General features: G+C 42.4%; 1 protein-coding gene across 1 annotated transcript in view; it reads left to right on the plus strand.

Annotated features, from left to right (window-relative positions):
• SEMA5B (semaphorin 5B) overlaps positions 1–17,759 on the plus strand; it is a 270,689-nt gene that overhangs the window by 157,570 nt on the left and 95,360 nt on the right. The window contains exon 5 of the mRNA XM_062578940.1: positions 7,741–7,786. Coding sequence (XP_062434924.1) covers positions 7,741–7,786 — 46 coding nt within the window. The remainder of the gene's footprint in view (positions 1–7,740; positions 7,787–17,759) is intronic.

Below are 17,759 nucleotides of genomic sequence, written 5' to 3' on the forward strand. Positions count from 1 at the left end.
TACAGCTAGTTAAAGCCATAATTGGGGGTGCCCAGTTTCCTTATTCTGGAAATAAAAGTAAGATCTGAAGTGCAGATTTTAACCTCTGTGGTTGAGCCTGGGATAGTTTAGAGGGAGATTTTCCTCTCTGATGCTGTGCCAGATGAGGCCAGCTCAGCCTGTTTAAGTGTGGAGAGGTGAAGCCTCGTTGGACGCCTGGCTCTTACCTGTAGAGTTTGCTCCCTTCAGCTGGGCTGTAGGACTCCGATTTTGTCTTACCGCAAGTCTATGCTGTCCCAGACTACCCCCTGAGGAGGAGGGGAAGAAGTGTGGGCAGGACAAGGTGCCAGGAGAATTTTTGTAGCTTATGGGATTCTGGGAACCTTGGAGCCTGGCCCAAATCTTGTTCAAAATATATATCTTTTCTCTTATGTGAAATTTGTACATTTGCCCAGAGCACAGAATGGGAATTTTAATTAGCACAGAAAAAATAAATCAAATAAAATGCTATACTGCAGCACCGGTAGGCTGCTGGGCTTGGCCAACGCACAGAAGCAGCAGCAGCTGTAAGAGAGCAAAGAGGAAGCTTTGCCCAAGGTATTGCATCTGGAGAGCAGGCGGAGGCAGCGGACGCTCTCTTAGGTCTGCCAGCCTTGTCGGCAGGATACAGGTGGTCCTTCAAGCAGCCTGCAAGGCAGTGCCTACCGTCTACCCCTCTGCTGGTGAGCCCTGAGGTGGTAGGCAGGGTGTTTTTGCTGCTTCCTGGAGCAGAGGGAAAGGAAAGCAGCCGTCGGCTCTCCTGGCCGGTGGTCTCGCAGCCAGGCCTGAGTGAAAGGCAACCTGGGTGCAGCCCAGGTCGGTGGGAAGCATCTTTACACAGCAAATGCGGGCCCGGCTGGAAGAGCGTCTCATACTCCAGATAAAATGAAAATTGGCGATATGCTATCACAAAAGCAGCCACCCGTGAGAGCCTCGCTTGCTTTAGTGACACGTGAGGAATAATTCAGTTTAAAGATTGCATTACAGAGAGGGGTATGAGGTCAGGAATGTTGGCAAATACCTTGGGGGTTTCAGCCTCGCATGTGTTTTACAGCATGGGAGGATGGGGCTGCAGAGCAGTTTTGTTTTGCATTACTGAACATATTCCTTTGTTCTGGTTAAGTTGGTGATATGTCAGTTTTATATGGCAGGGCTCACCACAGTGACTTGCATATTACTTTATATCCAGATGTTTAGGTGCTAAACCTACTGTTCTGTGCCACTGCTAAGAAGTTAAAAAAAAAAAAAAAAAGTAGAGAGAAAGTAAAAAGAGAAGGCATTGGTTGGCAGTAACGTGAGCTTGCCAGCCAACTATGTCTGTATTTGCATACAAGTCATGCTGAACTCCTCCAGAGTCTGAGGAAAGTCTAACAGAGCTGAGCATGTTTATCAGCCTAAGTAGGCAAATGGGAGGGGAGGGGGGGGCTGCCAGGGAATATTTGGATGATATTCGGTGCACTGGAAGAAGAGGTGTTTTACAGGTTGGCATATGAGAGTGCAACAAGAAGTGATGTGCAAATAGGAGATCAAAGGTCTCCATGTGGCTCAGTGCCACAGCATGGTGCTCTAAGTGCTCTGTTGCTCTGCCAGCTGGGATGAGAGAGGGAGAGAAGAGCTTTCAGTCACATGTCAGGAGAGACTTGAGGTGCTATGTGGGATAATATGTGATGGGCTGAGAGGTGGACTCACTCCAGGAGAATGGGGACCGACCCACACAAGTGTTTTGTAAATTTGACTCGGTTTCCCTCCTCAAGGTTTTAGAGAAACTCATCTAGTGAAATGGAGGAAAATGTAACCAAAAATTATGGAAATTTGCCCCCATTTTTTTAACATTTGCTCAAATAATATTAAAAACAAAATCCCCCTCCTGATCCCCCTGAGTGTGTACATATTGCTACCCTCCAGAAAACAGGTGGCTCAAGGTGTCACAGAAATGTGGGCAAAGCTGCCACCCTAAGGAGGGGCGATCCGAGATGTGCAGCTCCTGCGAGGTGATGGGAGAGGGGACGTGGCTGCTTTTCCAAGGGATGAGCCCCTTCCTCCCACCTTCCCTCCCGCAGCAGCCAGCACTCCCGGATCCATGATGTCACTCGGTAACAGTAGCAGCGGTCAGTCTGGATTTCCGAAGAGTGATATAGGCCAAATGTGCTGGAGCTACGCTGCAGTTCTGCATGGGCTGCATCTGCCTGTTTTGGCCTTGAATATACAGCACCGATACTGCACAGATCTGTGTCACATACTCTGTACTGCTACAGCTGATGGTAGCTTCTCTCCATTGACTTGAATATAGAGGATTTGGTTTTCATCCTGGTTTCTACTGGGAAGTACTAAATGGGCCTCTTCTGCAACACAGTGACAATCCAGAAATGCTACCTGGGACCTGGCTTTACTTGGAAGCTGCTTAATCAGAATGATTCAGAAATGTCTTGAATGCTAGCAGAAGAGCCTGTTTTAAGAGGATGCTGCTGCAGCTCTGGCAAGATTTATCACAGAGAAATGTTGCTTTGGGAAAAGCAATTGCTCATATGGCAACTGCATCATATTACTATGTGCCATTTAGTATGGTTCTCTGTTGAACATCTATTGATTTTTAAGAAAGAATGATGTACTGGACAAGTTTTTCTTCAATAGAAACAAAATTACTGGTGAATAAGGTTCCAGCTTGTAACGGAGATGCTGGCTCACCACCTTTCTCCAGCAATTGTATACCAGGTCCTTCAAATGAATCACTGGTGCAGCATTTGCTAAGGGTTCATCATACCAAGCATATAACTAACTCCTTCTGAAAGCTAAGGCCAGAATCACCCTTCAGGAGCAGGGTTTCTTGGGATAGTTGGTCTGTTCAGAAATGTGATAACCATCTGAAAAGTTCAGCCACAGCTGGACCTCCACAGAGGCACTATGCTTTAATCTAGTTTGAGATTTGCCTGGGATCTGATCTCAATTCTGTCACTGAATCACACTTTCTGTGAGCTTTGGAGATGGTCATTTAACATTTCTCTGCCTCGTTTTACCATTTACCATTATTATAAGGGGAGGAATGATACTAACCAGCTTGCTGGGAGTTGTGAAGTGTGACTAAGCTGTGTTTATAATGTACTGTGGAAGTACAAAGTGTACGTAAGGTCTCCAGGAGCAAAGGTAGGAAGAGATGACAGGAGCTCCTGCCTCCTAACCACGTCAACCCTAGGACGTGGCTTCTAGGAGAGTGCCAGGAGGGAGCATTAGCTTTGTGACAGGCATAATTTTATGTCTTGTTTCACATCACCCAAAGGACCCTGTTCTGTTAATTATTTTTCTTATTATCTACACTGTGACAGTTGTGAGTCTCTGTTGTAGACCTGGCACCTGATTGTAGCACAAGCATGGGAAATACCTTCCCAGAGCCCCACTAGCATATTTGAAGTCTCCAATATCTCACTTAAGCTGTATCGGATGGCTGTTTCAGTGTGATAATAGCCCCAAAAGGGGAAAGTAATTCTTCACTCAATTCTCTTCAGCTCTCTCCAACCATATTTTTTTACTATGATCAAACGCTACTATGAGCTTCTGCTGGCTGCATTTCTACTTCCAGGGTAACTGTCTGTGTACAGAGAGGGGGCTTGAGATAGCCGGCCATGTAAAGAGGCAGGAGTAAGCTGCCTCACATCTACTATAAGATGCTGGAAAGCAGGAACATGCAAGTAGATATGTATGTCATCTAGTGATATAGAACAACTAGTGTAAGGTATGGTACTGTTGAGCGATAATCTGTGTGTGTGTGTTGAAGTCCAGAGAGATTCCAGTAATGATCTGTGTTAGGGGATCTTGTGGCTTCACATCACTAGCAAGGATGGTGCTGGAGCACAGACAGGTTACTCCACCTCCTTGGTATGCGTGGAGGAGACAGTGCTGGGAAATGTGAACATTGTGAACATCACAAATGTGAACAAACCCTACTCGTTACATAGAAAAAAAAAGATTCTGAAGCTAGGTAACCATTCGTATACACCTGTTCAAAACCTGTTCAAGCCATCAAATTCCTCCTGATCTAATATAGCAGAACTGAACTGAAAAGCACTTTCCTTTTTAATTAGAAGGAAGCGTCTTTTAATCAGCAAGAGCAGTACTGACAGATGTAGTGCCTGAAAAGAGGGCTTGTTCAGAGCTGGGAAGGACTGTGTTTGTAGGCTGTGTTTGAAGCATGTCGCAGCCCTTATAATTTCTGAACTCCTTAGAGGAAGGGTCTCAGCTTTTATTGCAGTGTTTTAGTTATGCAGCTTCCTATTGGAAAGGCATAGTTTTTCTTGTAACTCTGTTGCTCAGTGGCATTTTAGATGAAACGTTTTGTCTTCACTGTGAATTGCTGCAAGGCCAGGTGATGTGTGAACAAATGCATGGACATGATGTTACAAAGTTCATCCAAGGTCTGCGTGGCGGTATGAAATGGACTCTTAATAAGAAGCTTTGACTTGGGAATTTCCTTGGCAAGCAGATTTGGATGAATATATTCCTCTGCTCTTTCTTAAAACACACCTCACCTGCTCCTGGTGTCTGGTACTCATGCGTTGTGGCACCAGGCACCGTGAGCGCTTAATCACTTTACAAGGCAGCCAAATACAAATTACAAAGCCAATTAACAAATACTTTCATCTACAAGATTTGTACTGCAGCTCGGCTCTGCCCATAGTTAGAATAGGACAGAGGGCCCAGAGTACTTAAGTGTATACCCAATTTTCGTGAGTGTAAATGGTGCTTCAGCACAGGCTTAAGCATTGTTCCCCAACCTAGTGGAACAGTCTTTTTTCCTAACCAGGGCACTGGCTAATGGACTAGGAGATCAGCTCCTAGTTGTGCTGCAGATATCCTCTGTGACCTTGGCTGAGTTTCTTACTCTGTGCTTCAAACTGAAATGAGAATGATGTCTCTTTTTCGCTCTTCTCTGCCTGTTTAGATGGCACATTCTTCAAGATTAGGTTGCGCAGAGCAGGAGGATCTTTACAGCACCCAACTTCGTATACCTGTATTCGTATATGTATTGGGGCTAACATGCCCCCACAATCAGAAGAGACAGGGAGAGGATCTACCTTCAAGTTGTTTAAATAGGTTTCTGCTGGTAATCATTCCACAGAGGAACCACCATCAACCCACTCTGTGTTGGATGTAATAAAGCTGCAGTCCTGACTGAGATGTCAGGGTATTACTGATTAACATGGGTATTTTCAGAAATGAGGTTCACTGAGGTTCCTGAATAATGTTAGTAGTAATAATAGTGAGCAGTTTGAGACACCTTACACTGAGGTATAATACAATTTACCCCAGAGTACTTAAAAGAATATTGTCTCTTGGTCTGGAGATGGCTGAAACGCAGCCAACCCAGGGATGAGACGAAGTTACTGTTTTAACACCATGCAGCAAAGTTGTGTGACCTTTTACAGAAAGTGAATAAGAAGATTGTTCCATCCCTCCAAGTTTGTGCACTAGCTTTTTATACAGGAGAAGGAGGTTAATAGAATACTTAGTTGCACCAAGCAATTGCTCTTCTGGCCTATTCCAGGTGGGTTTAATTTAAGAGAGAAAGGAATTAGCCAGCATTTACTGAGAAGACAAAATGTGAGGGGAAAAAAAAAAGAAAAAAAGACCAAGAAGGTGCCTCATCCATTCACACAGAGATCTCAGTGTGCTTACATATTTCTTAATCCTATTCTTCCAGCTGCTTTAAATTATAGTTCAGCAAGGTATTAAACAGTCATAACTTCAAACATGAGCAGAAAGAAGGACACAAATGGGGCAATTTAGGTACAATAAACCATGCCTGTCATTCAAAGACACTCTCAGACTGAAATCATGGTTGAGTAGCAATTCGTAAAAACAGCACAATCATATTCAGCAGATCTTCCTCAATTGCATTTTACTCCTGGTTTGGCCTCACAGAACCAACACAGTTGAAAGATCATGTTATTAATTAAGGATTAATCAGTTCTAGCTGGGCAGGCCAACTGATGTCCAAGGGGGTCTCTGGTAGCCAGTCTGGCTGCCAGTGCTCATATTACTGCTGATGAGATGTGAGAAAGATCGAACCAACCAAGAGTAACTGCCAGAAGCTGTGCAGATGCCAGGCAAGGTCAGCTGATGAAAAATAAAGAGGCAACCCCCCTTTCTGTAAGAAAGCCATAAGGTTGGACTTGGAGATTTGGGTTTAGTAAGAGGCTTTTGGAAGATCATTGTGCAGCTAGTGTTAGTACTATGTTCCCGCCTGGTTCAGGTCTTGGCCAGCTGAGTGATCTCATCACTAACGCGTTGTTCAGGTGCTACACAGCAGTCACTGAGAGGATGGAGACTGTCTTTATTTAAATGGACACTGTTCCCATCTGCATTTGTTTTGGCTGAGTGCAAGGAAAATCATGTCTTTAAGATACGCCTCTTCCATTAAAGATTTTTTAGTTGAATTTACTCTGCAGTGCTACCAGGGGAAAAAAAACCTAATATTAAAATTTATTACTCAGTCAAACTGTCCAGCTTTTTACAAGACTAAAACAAGGAGCTGGAATCTGTGTTATAAGACTTCCAAAATCAATGCATTTAAATTGCATGCTTAACAACAGGATAGCAACTTCAAGTCCCTAGTTACAAGAACTTTCTCCTTAGGGTGTTGTAAGATTAGAGGCCTGTGACGTGCTTAACTCCTCCAGGAGAACGATTATTCCATGATATCTTATATACTGGAAATTCATTAGTATTTTGGTGAGAGTAGCATGTGTTTTCCTAAGGGAGCTAAGTCGAATCAATCACTGGATGAGAATTTCCCTCCATTTTGAGATCTTAGTTTTGTGTAAGCTTAATGCCTCCAGTCTGCTGCACACAGCAGGGCAGAATATTTAAGTCTATAGATGATGCTAAAGAGTTAATAAATAATTACCTGGAAGGGTAGGCAGATCTTTGAGAAGGAATATAGTCTCAGAATACCAAAGAACTGCTGGATCTCAGGTGACTGAACTAGGAGAGATGATGGAGTTTTTGTGTATGTACTTCTCTACATACTTACATTAGATATTACTGATATATTTTGTTCAGGTATTGCTAATGGGTCTCATTCTTCTCTGGGTAAATGGTCCCAGTACAGAATAGGCTACAGATGGTGCAGATTAGACCTACCTTCGCTGAAGATATGGTCCCAGGAGCTTGACTTCCAGAGTTCCTCATAATCCTTGTTGCTAACTTTTTTTATAGACGGTCTGCCAGTGGCTGAAACCATTAAATCTATTTATAGAATCGTGATAACATGTATAGACAACTCTATGGTTATGACTTACGTTATACGCAAGAGGTAAGAGAAGAAGGAAAAATTGTTCATGCCTTGCAGCAGTCGTTGTGACCCAATATGAAATTCTTGTGCATGGAAGTTAGAGTAACTTTCTTTGCTTGGGCAGAGTGTGCTGACAACTACAGACTTTAAAAAAAAAGCTCTTTAGAAGAGTCCTTAGGACTTTTTCATTGCCATAGGACTTCCCATTGCCATAAGACTGAATCTTGTTTTTCTACTGAGTAGGGAAGTACTGCATAGTGGCACTTCTAGAGTGAATGAAGCTATATCATTAAAGCTGCTCTTCTGTGGAAAGGAGTCCAAGGAGAGCTCACTGCCCATACAAATGAATAACTAAAAACTGTGACTTCCTTTTATAACTTTCCTCTCCTTTCTTTGGGTAACCTAACAATTTGTATTTCTTTTGCTTGCTTATGCAGGAACTACCTCTTCAGACTTAGTCTGCACAACGTTTCTCTTATTCAGGTATGTTCACATTTTACTCTCTTGTTTTATTTGAGTTGCTAATGAATATTCTGTAATATTTGATATATGTTTTCAGAAGACTGTAGAGTGTAAATTTGCCCAGAGTGACAGAGCAGAGAGAAAAGCAAACTCAGAATCAGATGCTTATTCCCATTCGGAAGATAATGCTGGGGGAAGGGCTTTTTACATTTGCCCGTTTGGACAACACTGTGCTCTTCATTCTTGAGTGTTTGGGTGGTAAGGAGTTGTGCCAAAAATATGACATCTTAAAGGAACAAAGCAGGTAGCGTGACCAATAGTTGGTACAGGCTTAAACTCAACAGTCAAAAGAAATCCTTGTCTTTCGTTAGAAGAGATGTCGGCAACGTGTAGGAAAAGCTTTTACTATTCTCGTCCATCCTCGTTTTCAGCCTTTGTTGGCCCTTTTGAACACGGACTGCTGAAGAGCTGAGTTTTGCTGAATGCATTGCTAAAAACAAGACTGGACTTGCAGGCATTCAGGAGGCAAACCTGGTTGCAAAATGTGTATTACCCATAGCAGAATGGAGGCAAAGCAGCTGAAGTTTGAAAGGCCTTGCAAATATCCAGCAGTATTAGGACTTTTCCCCTATTGCACTGAATCTGGAATTGAAAGATACAGCAAAAATCATTAGTAAAAGACCCACTTTAAGTAAATAATACCCCAAATTCTCTTGGATATTTACTATCTTCTGTGACTGCTGAAGAACCAAAGATGTGTTCAGCATTTTTCAGAGAGATTGAAGGGCCTTCCTCCAGTACCTGACCATGCAAACAAGCCATTAGACTAGTATTGCTGGCCATTCCCATGTACACAAGTCTTTTGCTGTTAGTAGGAGACACAAGTATAGATGGAGAGGAGAAAAGATGTTTAATGGTTGTAAAATGCATTGAATCTTTCTTTAAAAGGAAAACAAAGTCTGGAGTTACCAATGACAACAATGAAGAGCTAGAGAAGCTGATACTCCCATTTGGCAGGAGTTTCCCTTCGCAGAGCCGTACTAGCAGGGCTGGAAGGGTTCCAGCAAGCTCACAGGAGAGGGAAGTCTCTGTAGTTATGCAAGGTGCCTTCCACAATGCCTGTTAGCACACTGCCTAGCGCAGTCAGGGGAGGAATCCCCTTCCTCCAAACCCAACCCTGAATATCCCTTATACAGCTCCAAAGTCAGGCTTAGTTTGGGCCCTTTTCACTGCAGCGAGTTTCCTTTCCTACTCTGCAAAAAAAATGGGAAGTCTCCTTTTATGGGACTGGAGGATGCTGTGGGATCTCCGGTTAACATAATGAGCTTAGTTTGCTCCTGCTTTCTGGGTGTATCCGGCCACTTTGCCAAGACTTTTTGCATGACAAAGAGAGCATGGGATTATGTTGACACACGTGTTGGGAATGGTGGAAGTGATTGTTTCCCGACCTAATGGTTGTCTAAGTAGCTACTTGGCTGGTCTCCATAAAGCACACGATGCTGCTTAGAGACACCCCCTCCCGCCTTCCCTTCGCTGGGCATTATTTTGAAGATCAGATCAGATCAGAAAACCAGACAAGAAATGCAAGGAATCTGCTGTTAGATCTATGGAAGGAGAACGGAAGGTTCAGGCTCAGGAAACAGCATGCGGTTTAAAAAGTAATCTCAATACTAAATTGGGATGTTTTCTATCTCCTTGTGTTTGTAACTGAATATAGCACAGATCTTATTAGGCCTGATACGGGGTAGGTTTTCTTTCTGAGATTGCGGATCTAATTTATTTCAGCTCATGGCACTTACTGTTCGGGTTGCCAGTGGTGCTAAATCTGCTTGAAGGTGCAGCATTGTGTTGGCAGATACCTGCTCCCTCACAGTTGTATGTCCACAGGAGCAGAGGAGAACCGTGAGGAGCATGGTTTGCAAAGACAGCAGGACATGCTGGTTGGGGGCAGAGCTTGGCAGTGGGAGGAATACGCCCTCTCTTCATTGCCTTTTCGGTGAGAGTGGTGGCAGCATCTCGCTGGGGCAATATCCCCCTGCCACTGTTTGCTAGTACAGTGTATGTAGTACTTTAGTCTCTTTTGGTAATGGGTAGAGTTACTTGCTCAGTCTACATAATGCATGTTTGCCTTGCCAGTTATCTTTTTTTTAAGCAGAAAATGAATATTTCCTGCCACTGAGCAAGCCATAAAGCTTTTCATCACAGCATTAGTTTATTCATTGTTTTTTTGATGGGAATAAATTCTTCTTTTTCTGGATGATAATCCTCTTTATGTCTATCACATATCACAAGATCAGTGTTAACTGATCATTACTCTCTGATTGTAGAAAGGCTTTGAAATCTCAGACTTTAAAAGAATATGCTCTTTCCTTCTACCTGTTGAATGATTGTGGCTGGCTTTCATTTAGGCTCAATATAAAACCTACTGAGATGCACAAGAATTCTCCATCGAATTCAAGTATGTATTCATAAGACTGTCACTCCTGAAAATACATTTTAAGAGTCCTTACTTCCAGCAACTAAAAATCTGGTATTATTTCTAGATCTGTCTTGGTCTGCCATTACTATAAATTTTTAAGTTTGTCATCTCCACGGAGAAGAAGACTCTGTATCATCATGTAGCCGTTCCATCTAATTGGAATAGGAAATTACTCCCAAGAATTTTCTACACAGAACTCTAGTTTTGGAATTGCAGTAGCTTCAAAGACAAGATTTAATGTTATGTGGGCAAGTTACTGGATAAGAGCTGTATACAAAGATAGCATTACCCTCTAGAGAGGTTAAGATTTCAGGGGAGAGGAGGGAGAGAGGTAGATTCATAGAGTGTTTTCTTAGGATGTGTCAGTTTTTGGAATAGATTATACTTTAGTCAAGGGGTCTTTTCTTTTCCTTTCCTGGCTTCCAGCTCCTTGTCTTGAATTCCTTCTCTGGCACTTTTGTCCCTGCTGCTCTACCCTGTAAAAAGTTTATTCCTGACTTTGAATTTTCTATTGGTTCTGCTGAGTTTTTTTGTTTATTTTATTATTTTTTTTTCACAAGAACTGTAACACTGAGCTTTTACGTGAGACCCGGAGGGTGGAGCAGAGCAGAAACCGAAGCAGAACAAGCTCATTTCCTACTCCAGTCACAGAAATGGAAAATGAGAATGTACAGGCTTTTCTACGTTGTTTCTTTTTTCCCTCTCTTTTTCTGAAATTCGCATCAGAAATTCCATTCTGGATCTGAGAAACCTTTTTGCAAATGAGTTTTAGTTGCATGAAAATCTTTAGCGGTGATTGATTTTTTTTGTGTGTGTGTGCGTGTGTGAGAATTTTGGGGGATTTTAAATCTCAGTGTCCCGAAGGAAATTGAGCACAAAGTATTTTGGGGGTTGTTTGTGTTTTTGCTTGCCTCCGTTGTTCTTGCCAACATGGAAGCACCTTGTTAGAGAATTCCTGAAAATCAGTGTCTTTGAGATGCCCTAGGTGGAGTATCCAAAAGCACCTGATAATTTTTAAAACCTTGACGTGTAGCATTAAAATTCTTGCAGCAGTCAGGAAATAATATTTTAAAATGGATACTGTTCTTAATCTTTTAAACAGAATCCATGCAACATTTTATCTCCATCTTTTAAGCTGACCTCTTGTATGCATTATAAGCTCTAAGTATTAGACATTTTATAGAACGCATTTTTGAAATGATGTGCGCTTGGAGCACCTGCTGTTTAATTTATGCATGAGCCTGAAACAAGGTTAGCTCCTAATTTCCAGATTTCACACTGAGGCCATAGAAAAGTTTGGTTTGTACTGGACTTTGTAATTAATAGAGTAGGTGGAAGGGTCATTTTAAAAACATAAGCCTTTGAGCATTTTTTAAAAAATGCAGTATGCTGATTAGGATTTCTCACCAAGGAATGTTACTCTCTGGTGTGCGTTAAAAGCAGGCTACTTGGCAGGCATTTCAAAAATCCCAGTGTTCACCCTGATTTTACTTGAAATTTAGAGATTTTGCTAGGACTGCATGGGAAATCATTTTTTTCATCTCCAAAACCTTTTGTAGATGTCAAGATATTTTGCACTGAGATGAAAACAAGACTTTTTTGATGTATTTGTGAAATCTGAAGGAGAAAGAGATAGATAGATGGTTATTTGGGACGGAAATATTCTAGGTCAAGTCGTTATCTGAGCTGAGCAGACAGAGTGCAGTTTGAATGTACATTCTCCCATCTCAAGAGACAGACCTGGTTTGTTTGGGGTAGCTTTTTTCCTTTCCTTTATGTTTTTGACCAAAACTTCCCCTCTGAACCCAAGGATCCCTTCTGGGCTCTCTGCTGATAAGTTTAATAGAAACTGTTAGGACTTCATAAAATGCTTTGATTGCAGTTATTCGTTTTAATGCAATGTCTTTTCTGAAAAAGTTCCTAACCAGCCCTGTGAGGTTTTTATGCTGCCTGATTATGTTATATTAGGCTGAAAGTACTTAGAAACGCAAACTCTGAGAGTATGTGTTCCCTTTGTTAAAAGTACACTGTATTTATCAAGATATGACAGAATAAATGCATGCACCTACTGCAAAATATTTGGAAAAGGTAAGCTGTCTCATCTTTTTAGAAAGACATTAAAAACCCCTTTAATTAACAATTCTGAAACAAATCATTTTTCCTTTTGCGTTAGAACAAATTTAGAGACAGAGCTTATTGCTGAAGCTTATGAATCCAGTTTCCTTCTGTTGATATCACTGCATTTTGGAATTTGGAAACCTAAAGTTGGGACAAAACGGTCCTGTAGCCGATGAACTGCAGCTATGTACTCAGTGCATTTACAGTAAAGATTTTACCCCACTTCACTTTATCGTCTCTTAATCAAAGAAGCAGAAACATCCCTGTTGCAAAGATCACGCTCATAAACTGAACAGCTTCTGAAGTCACTCTTCCCTGCCTGTTTATCCCTGAAGGGCTCTTTAACTCCGTGCTGTGATCACTGGTAAATCAATAGTACCTATCAACAAAGTGTAGTTAATAATAATAAAACTTGCCTAGTGGTTCTAAATATGTCACACAGCAACAAGAGGACCCTGTCTTGTATTTTGCGATTTGAAGCAAGCTGAGCACTAAATGCATTATTTTCTATTTATTTAGGGCTCAGTAGTCCCACATTTATGCATGCTGATGAGAAAAACGCTCTGCAAGTACATAAAAGTGTGAGGAGTGGTTGCAGAGCTTGACTCTTGGTGTTTCTCAGTATAATTAAATAAGAGATGATGAACAAAATTAACAGGGAGGAGTGAATAATATAGTTTACAGTCCAAATTGTCACTCTATTAATCTTTCAGGGGAGAATACTTCGCCATGAAATGTTAAGGATTCAGAATATGTTCACAAAGCGCTGGCACTCATTAGCAAACTTACAAACAAAAGATAAATCTTAGGTCCACTCGAGACAGGGAGAGACGGCGTGTCCCGCCGGGGCATGGGAGGCCCGAAATCTCCCTGCTGGCTCTGGGTGTTTTGTTAATAAACATATTGTGTTTCAGATACCTTTCTTGCAGAAACAGCCTTGAGTCAGAGCCGATCCCGTTCTCAAACTCTCCTCTCTGAAATCAGGAGGACGCCGCATGTTGATGTGACAGGGCAAACCCAAGGGTGTTCGAAAGCAGGTCCAAGTGTGCTGAAAATACCTATTTTTGGAACGAAGCCGGAGTGTCAAGATTATCGTGCCATTTGAAATCTAGTTTCAATCGTGAGCCACAGGATAGGAGCTCCGTTTTGAAAGTTCAGAAATGAGGTTCACTTCCCAGAAGTCACTTTGTTAAAAGCTGTTGATTATTTGTTTCATGCAGATTCCCAGATACTTCTGTGAATTATATGGTGTGTATTTCTAGATAGAACATCTATTTCTTTATTTTTAGGCCAATGCAGTTCCTTCATCTAAAAACATCATCAAAACCTCTACTAGAGCAGGTGCAGTCTTTAATATGTGGCTCATAGCTGAGTTATGATTGTCACATATTTTATCAGTATGCTACATTTTTTATTAACAGATTAACATACAAATCTGTTCATAAATCACCTTTCAAAGCTGCATCTAAAACCCCTCACCTTCAGCCTAGAGGTTTAAAGCTATTCCATAATAAAGCTTATATTGGCTGAACAAGCTTTCTGGCAAATTCAGCTTTTTCTTTTTTCCTTTTTCTTTTTTTAGTTTCAAGTTCCCAGATCAAATCTACTCCCTGAGTTTACCTTTCCTTAAAATGATAGACCAAGAGCTAGATTTTTGCAAGACTCAAGTGCAGGTCTCCCTTCCAGGATTTATCTAAGAGCCTAGTAGAAATACTGGGTTTTCAAAATCTTAATGTGCAGAGGGAGCTGGGTGGAGAAAACAGACAAATCCAGCTGGAGATGACCATGTCTGAAGGTCACACTTGGTCCTCTAAGGACTCAGTTCTCCACCTATTTGCTGCAGGGAACTGTGCTCTGGCCGGAGCCATTTGGGAGCAAGCCTTGTGCTGAGATACTGGTTACAGGATACTCGTGAGCTGATACTCAGGGAGCAGAGGAAGCAAATCTCTTGTCATGATCCTTATTCTGAATGATTTCTGAACACAACGTCCTGTCTGTCTGAAAGAATCAACTCAGGAGTCCATTTATATCTGGTAAAGCTTTTAAGCCTGCATTTAGCTTAAAATAAACGTCTATTTTCCTTTGAGAGTTGTTGAAGTTAAGAACCTGCTTGCACGCTCTACTGAGTGAGACTGGGTTGCAGTATGTGCATTAATACGTTCATTAAACTGGCTTGGAGTGCACCGTCTGGCTGTAATCAGTTGCCCTCAAAAGTGAGCAGTTAGGTGTGGTATAGGAAGATCTCATATAAATATATATTTACATGTGTACGTATGTTACGTATATATGTACATACACACGTACATAGGCAATCATTTCTATAGGGCCATGTATGCATGTAGGAGGTTCAGGAGCTGCACCAGTTTAGATTCTGACTTGGCGTAAACCAGGACAACGTTCTCGGAGCCGGTGAGGGCTGCGGAGTTGATTTACGCCTGGAGGGGCTCCAGGCTGTTGCTCACAGGGTGCGAGCGAGGCTTCCACGATGACTGTCAGCTGTGGACTGTCATAACGTGTTAGTTGTCATTCCCTCCCTCCCTCCCTGCCTCGCCTAAATGCTGGAATTACTACGGGGGGTTTGGTCTTTGTCAGCAAACATTATGAACAGGATTCAGAAACTGAGAATTTAATTAGCTGCTGAAGTCACTTACTGATAACAGTGGCATATTGGGCTTTTTATTTGATAAAAACCTGTCAGGCGTTTTATGTGTAGGGGATGAAGACTAATGTTCTTATTCCTTGCAACTTATAGTCAGGACCATTAAACGTCCTTTATATAGACAGAAAAAAAAGAAGGAAAATGAGAAAAAATACCCTTGGACTTCTCATTTCTTATAACCAGCATTGCTTCTGTATCTTTGCAAAACATATTTTGCTTAGCATATTTGCCCTTTTTTCTCTGTGTGAGGCTTCCCACTCCAGGAGGCTTTAGGGGAACTCCGTGTGGTTGTGTCCTGACTCTCCCAACACACACATTCGTCCGCTGTTCTCAACAAAACCAGCTCTGCAGATGTTCCGAAGAGGCAAATCAGCCTCTTGTTGCAGGCTACACCGTAGCTAAATTGACATTGCTGGCAGAGATTTATATAAAAATAGGCTGATTTGTTGTTATTATTTTAGGGATGTAGAATATTCTTAGACACGGGAAAGATTTGTTCCGTAGTTGGGAGTCATGGCTCGTTACAACGCCGGGGAAGCAGAGGTGGTGATACGTCCCGCACCATCATCTGGCCTGCCTGGCCAGCCCGGGGCTGCGTAGATGGCAAGCTGCCCACCAGCAGAGGTGATGGATGGCATCACCCCGTCAGAGAGAGGTTGGGGCACCCTGCCGCACCCAACGCTGTGGTTTATCGCCTCCTAACGCTGTGGTTTATTGCAATAAAGCGCACTTGCTACCCGGGGGACAGTGCCCTGACCCGTCCCTGGCAGCGGAGCTGAGTTTCATGTGCTGGGAAGTCAGAAGGATGAGAAGTCCCCGATAACACAAAGCACGGCCTCTTACCAGATAAACAGTGGAGTATTGGGGCCAATTACTGTTAAAAAAACGGCAACTTTTTTTTGAGACTTGAGAATACAGAGACATATCTACGTTTTACACTCAAGCAGAGCTTAAGAGAGATTTAAATGATTCATGTGCCTTGCACTGGTTCTCTGCACAGGATTAAGTTTAACCCTGATAGCATCTAGTCATTTATAATGAGAGCATTAAAAAATCACCATTTATTGATTTGCCCCTCTCTAAGAGGGGCCTGTAAATGACCTCATGTGTTTCCTTTAAAACCAACTATTGAGCTCTTGGAAGAGAAAAAAGAATTATTTTACAGTAAATACATTTCATGTCACTGCGTTTGGTTTTTCCCTGGATAAATAATCCTGCTTTTCCTGTTAGTAACAGTTTAGCTGATGTGTGTTTTACAGCTTCTTTTACATGTAAGAGTTCGGAATGAGCAATGCTAGGGGGATTATAGGAGCCTGGAGCTATACAGTAGAGTCACTAGCAGGAACTGCATAGCCATTACAGTAAATCCAGAGTTGGGGAGCAGAAATGGGAACAGATAGCTCATCACTCCCACAGGACATCAATTCTATCTCAGCTTCAAATAGCTTTGGGCTCAAAGGTTTCACATACCTTCCCCAGGCTGAACACGAGCAAGCAGGATTCACGTGAAGACAGATGAGTAAATAGGTCTCAACTTGATTAGGCCTGTGACCTCTCCAGCTACCTGGACTGGAGGAAGATGTCATCCTAGCAGGAGCAAGGACAGTAGGACTGGGAGGAGAGGATGTCCCAAAAGAAAGTAGTCTGGTGGGAGGTGTTGTTTCCAGTTCTGGCACGTAATTGGAGTTTGGGCCAGAAATCTACAGGGCCTGTGATGCCAGCTGAAGCCCTGCAAATTTCCATATTGAAACAAAGGCTTCATGCAGATGCAGAGGTGCAGAGCTGAGGTGCTGTGGAGGTTTCCTGGGAATGCATGAGCTGGGAGGTAGCTAATAGGGAAGAACCAGTCAAATACTGTCCATGGTGGGACACATCCATTGAGGAGTGGGCTAGGAGACCTCCCCAGCCCTATTTTTAAATTTCAGAGATTTATAGAAATAGGTAACACTTGCATTTAGCCCTGCTGATAGGATCAATAAAGGCAGGCAAGTTTGCAGGCTCAGAAGCCTCTCCCAGGACTGTAGGAGGGTGGGTGAATTTCCAGCAGTGCAGCATCAGGGAACTGTTGCTGTGACTTTCAATGCAGCTAATGGGCCGACAGTTTGGAGGAGAGTTGGTTAGCACCCCTGGAGAGGGTGAGACGGTGTGGCTCTGGGATGTAAATGAGCTGCTGAGTGCCACCACGACTTGTTTGCTCAACAGGAACAACATTCTCGCAGATTTTCTATGTCACTGTAATGCTCCTTTCATCTAAAAGTTGCCACACAAATGTGTTTTATCTATTTGGTGTGTTTTTATTTGTAACATGACTTAGTGGACACCCACTACTCTGACGTTGAGGAGACCAAGCACAGGAGTCAGTGGAAGTCAGTGAAAAGAAATGTCCAGAGAAATTGCAGATTTCTGTCCATTCTCTCTAAGGAGAACCTAGATAGCATGGACGAGACGTCTGATTTTTAAACAGCTGGTGAGTAAGGTGAGGTGGTTTCCAGCCATCTCTGCTTTGTGCTTTCTTTTCTCCAAATGTAAAGCTGAGATAATGATACTTGTCTTTTTAAAGTGCTTTAAAATATATGGCTGAAAAGTGTTTTTTGTGTAAGGCCAGAGTATTATACACGAAGATATGCACTTGTAAATATAGTGGAGTTGCCTTAATCATGAGGTTGCAAAGTTGTTACATTCCAATTGATAGTTCATGTAATATTAAGCAGTTGTTATCTTCACTTCTGGTTTTTATT

Source organism: Rhea pennata, chromosome 6, assembly GCF_028389875.1.
Source record: "Rhea pennata isolate bPtePen1 chromosome 6, bPtePen1.pri, whole genome shotgun sequence".
Taxonomy (NCBI): Eukaryota; Metazoa; Chordata; class Aves; order Rheiformes; family Rheidae; genus Rhea; species Rhea pennata.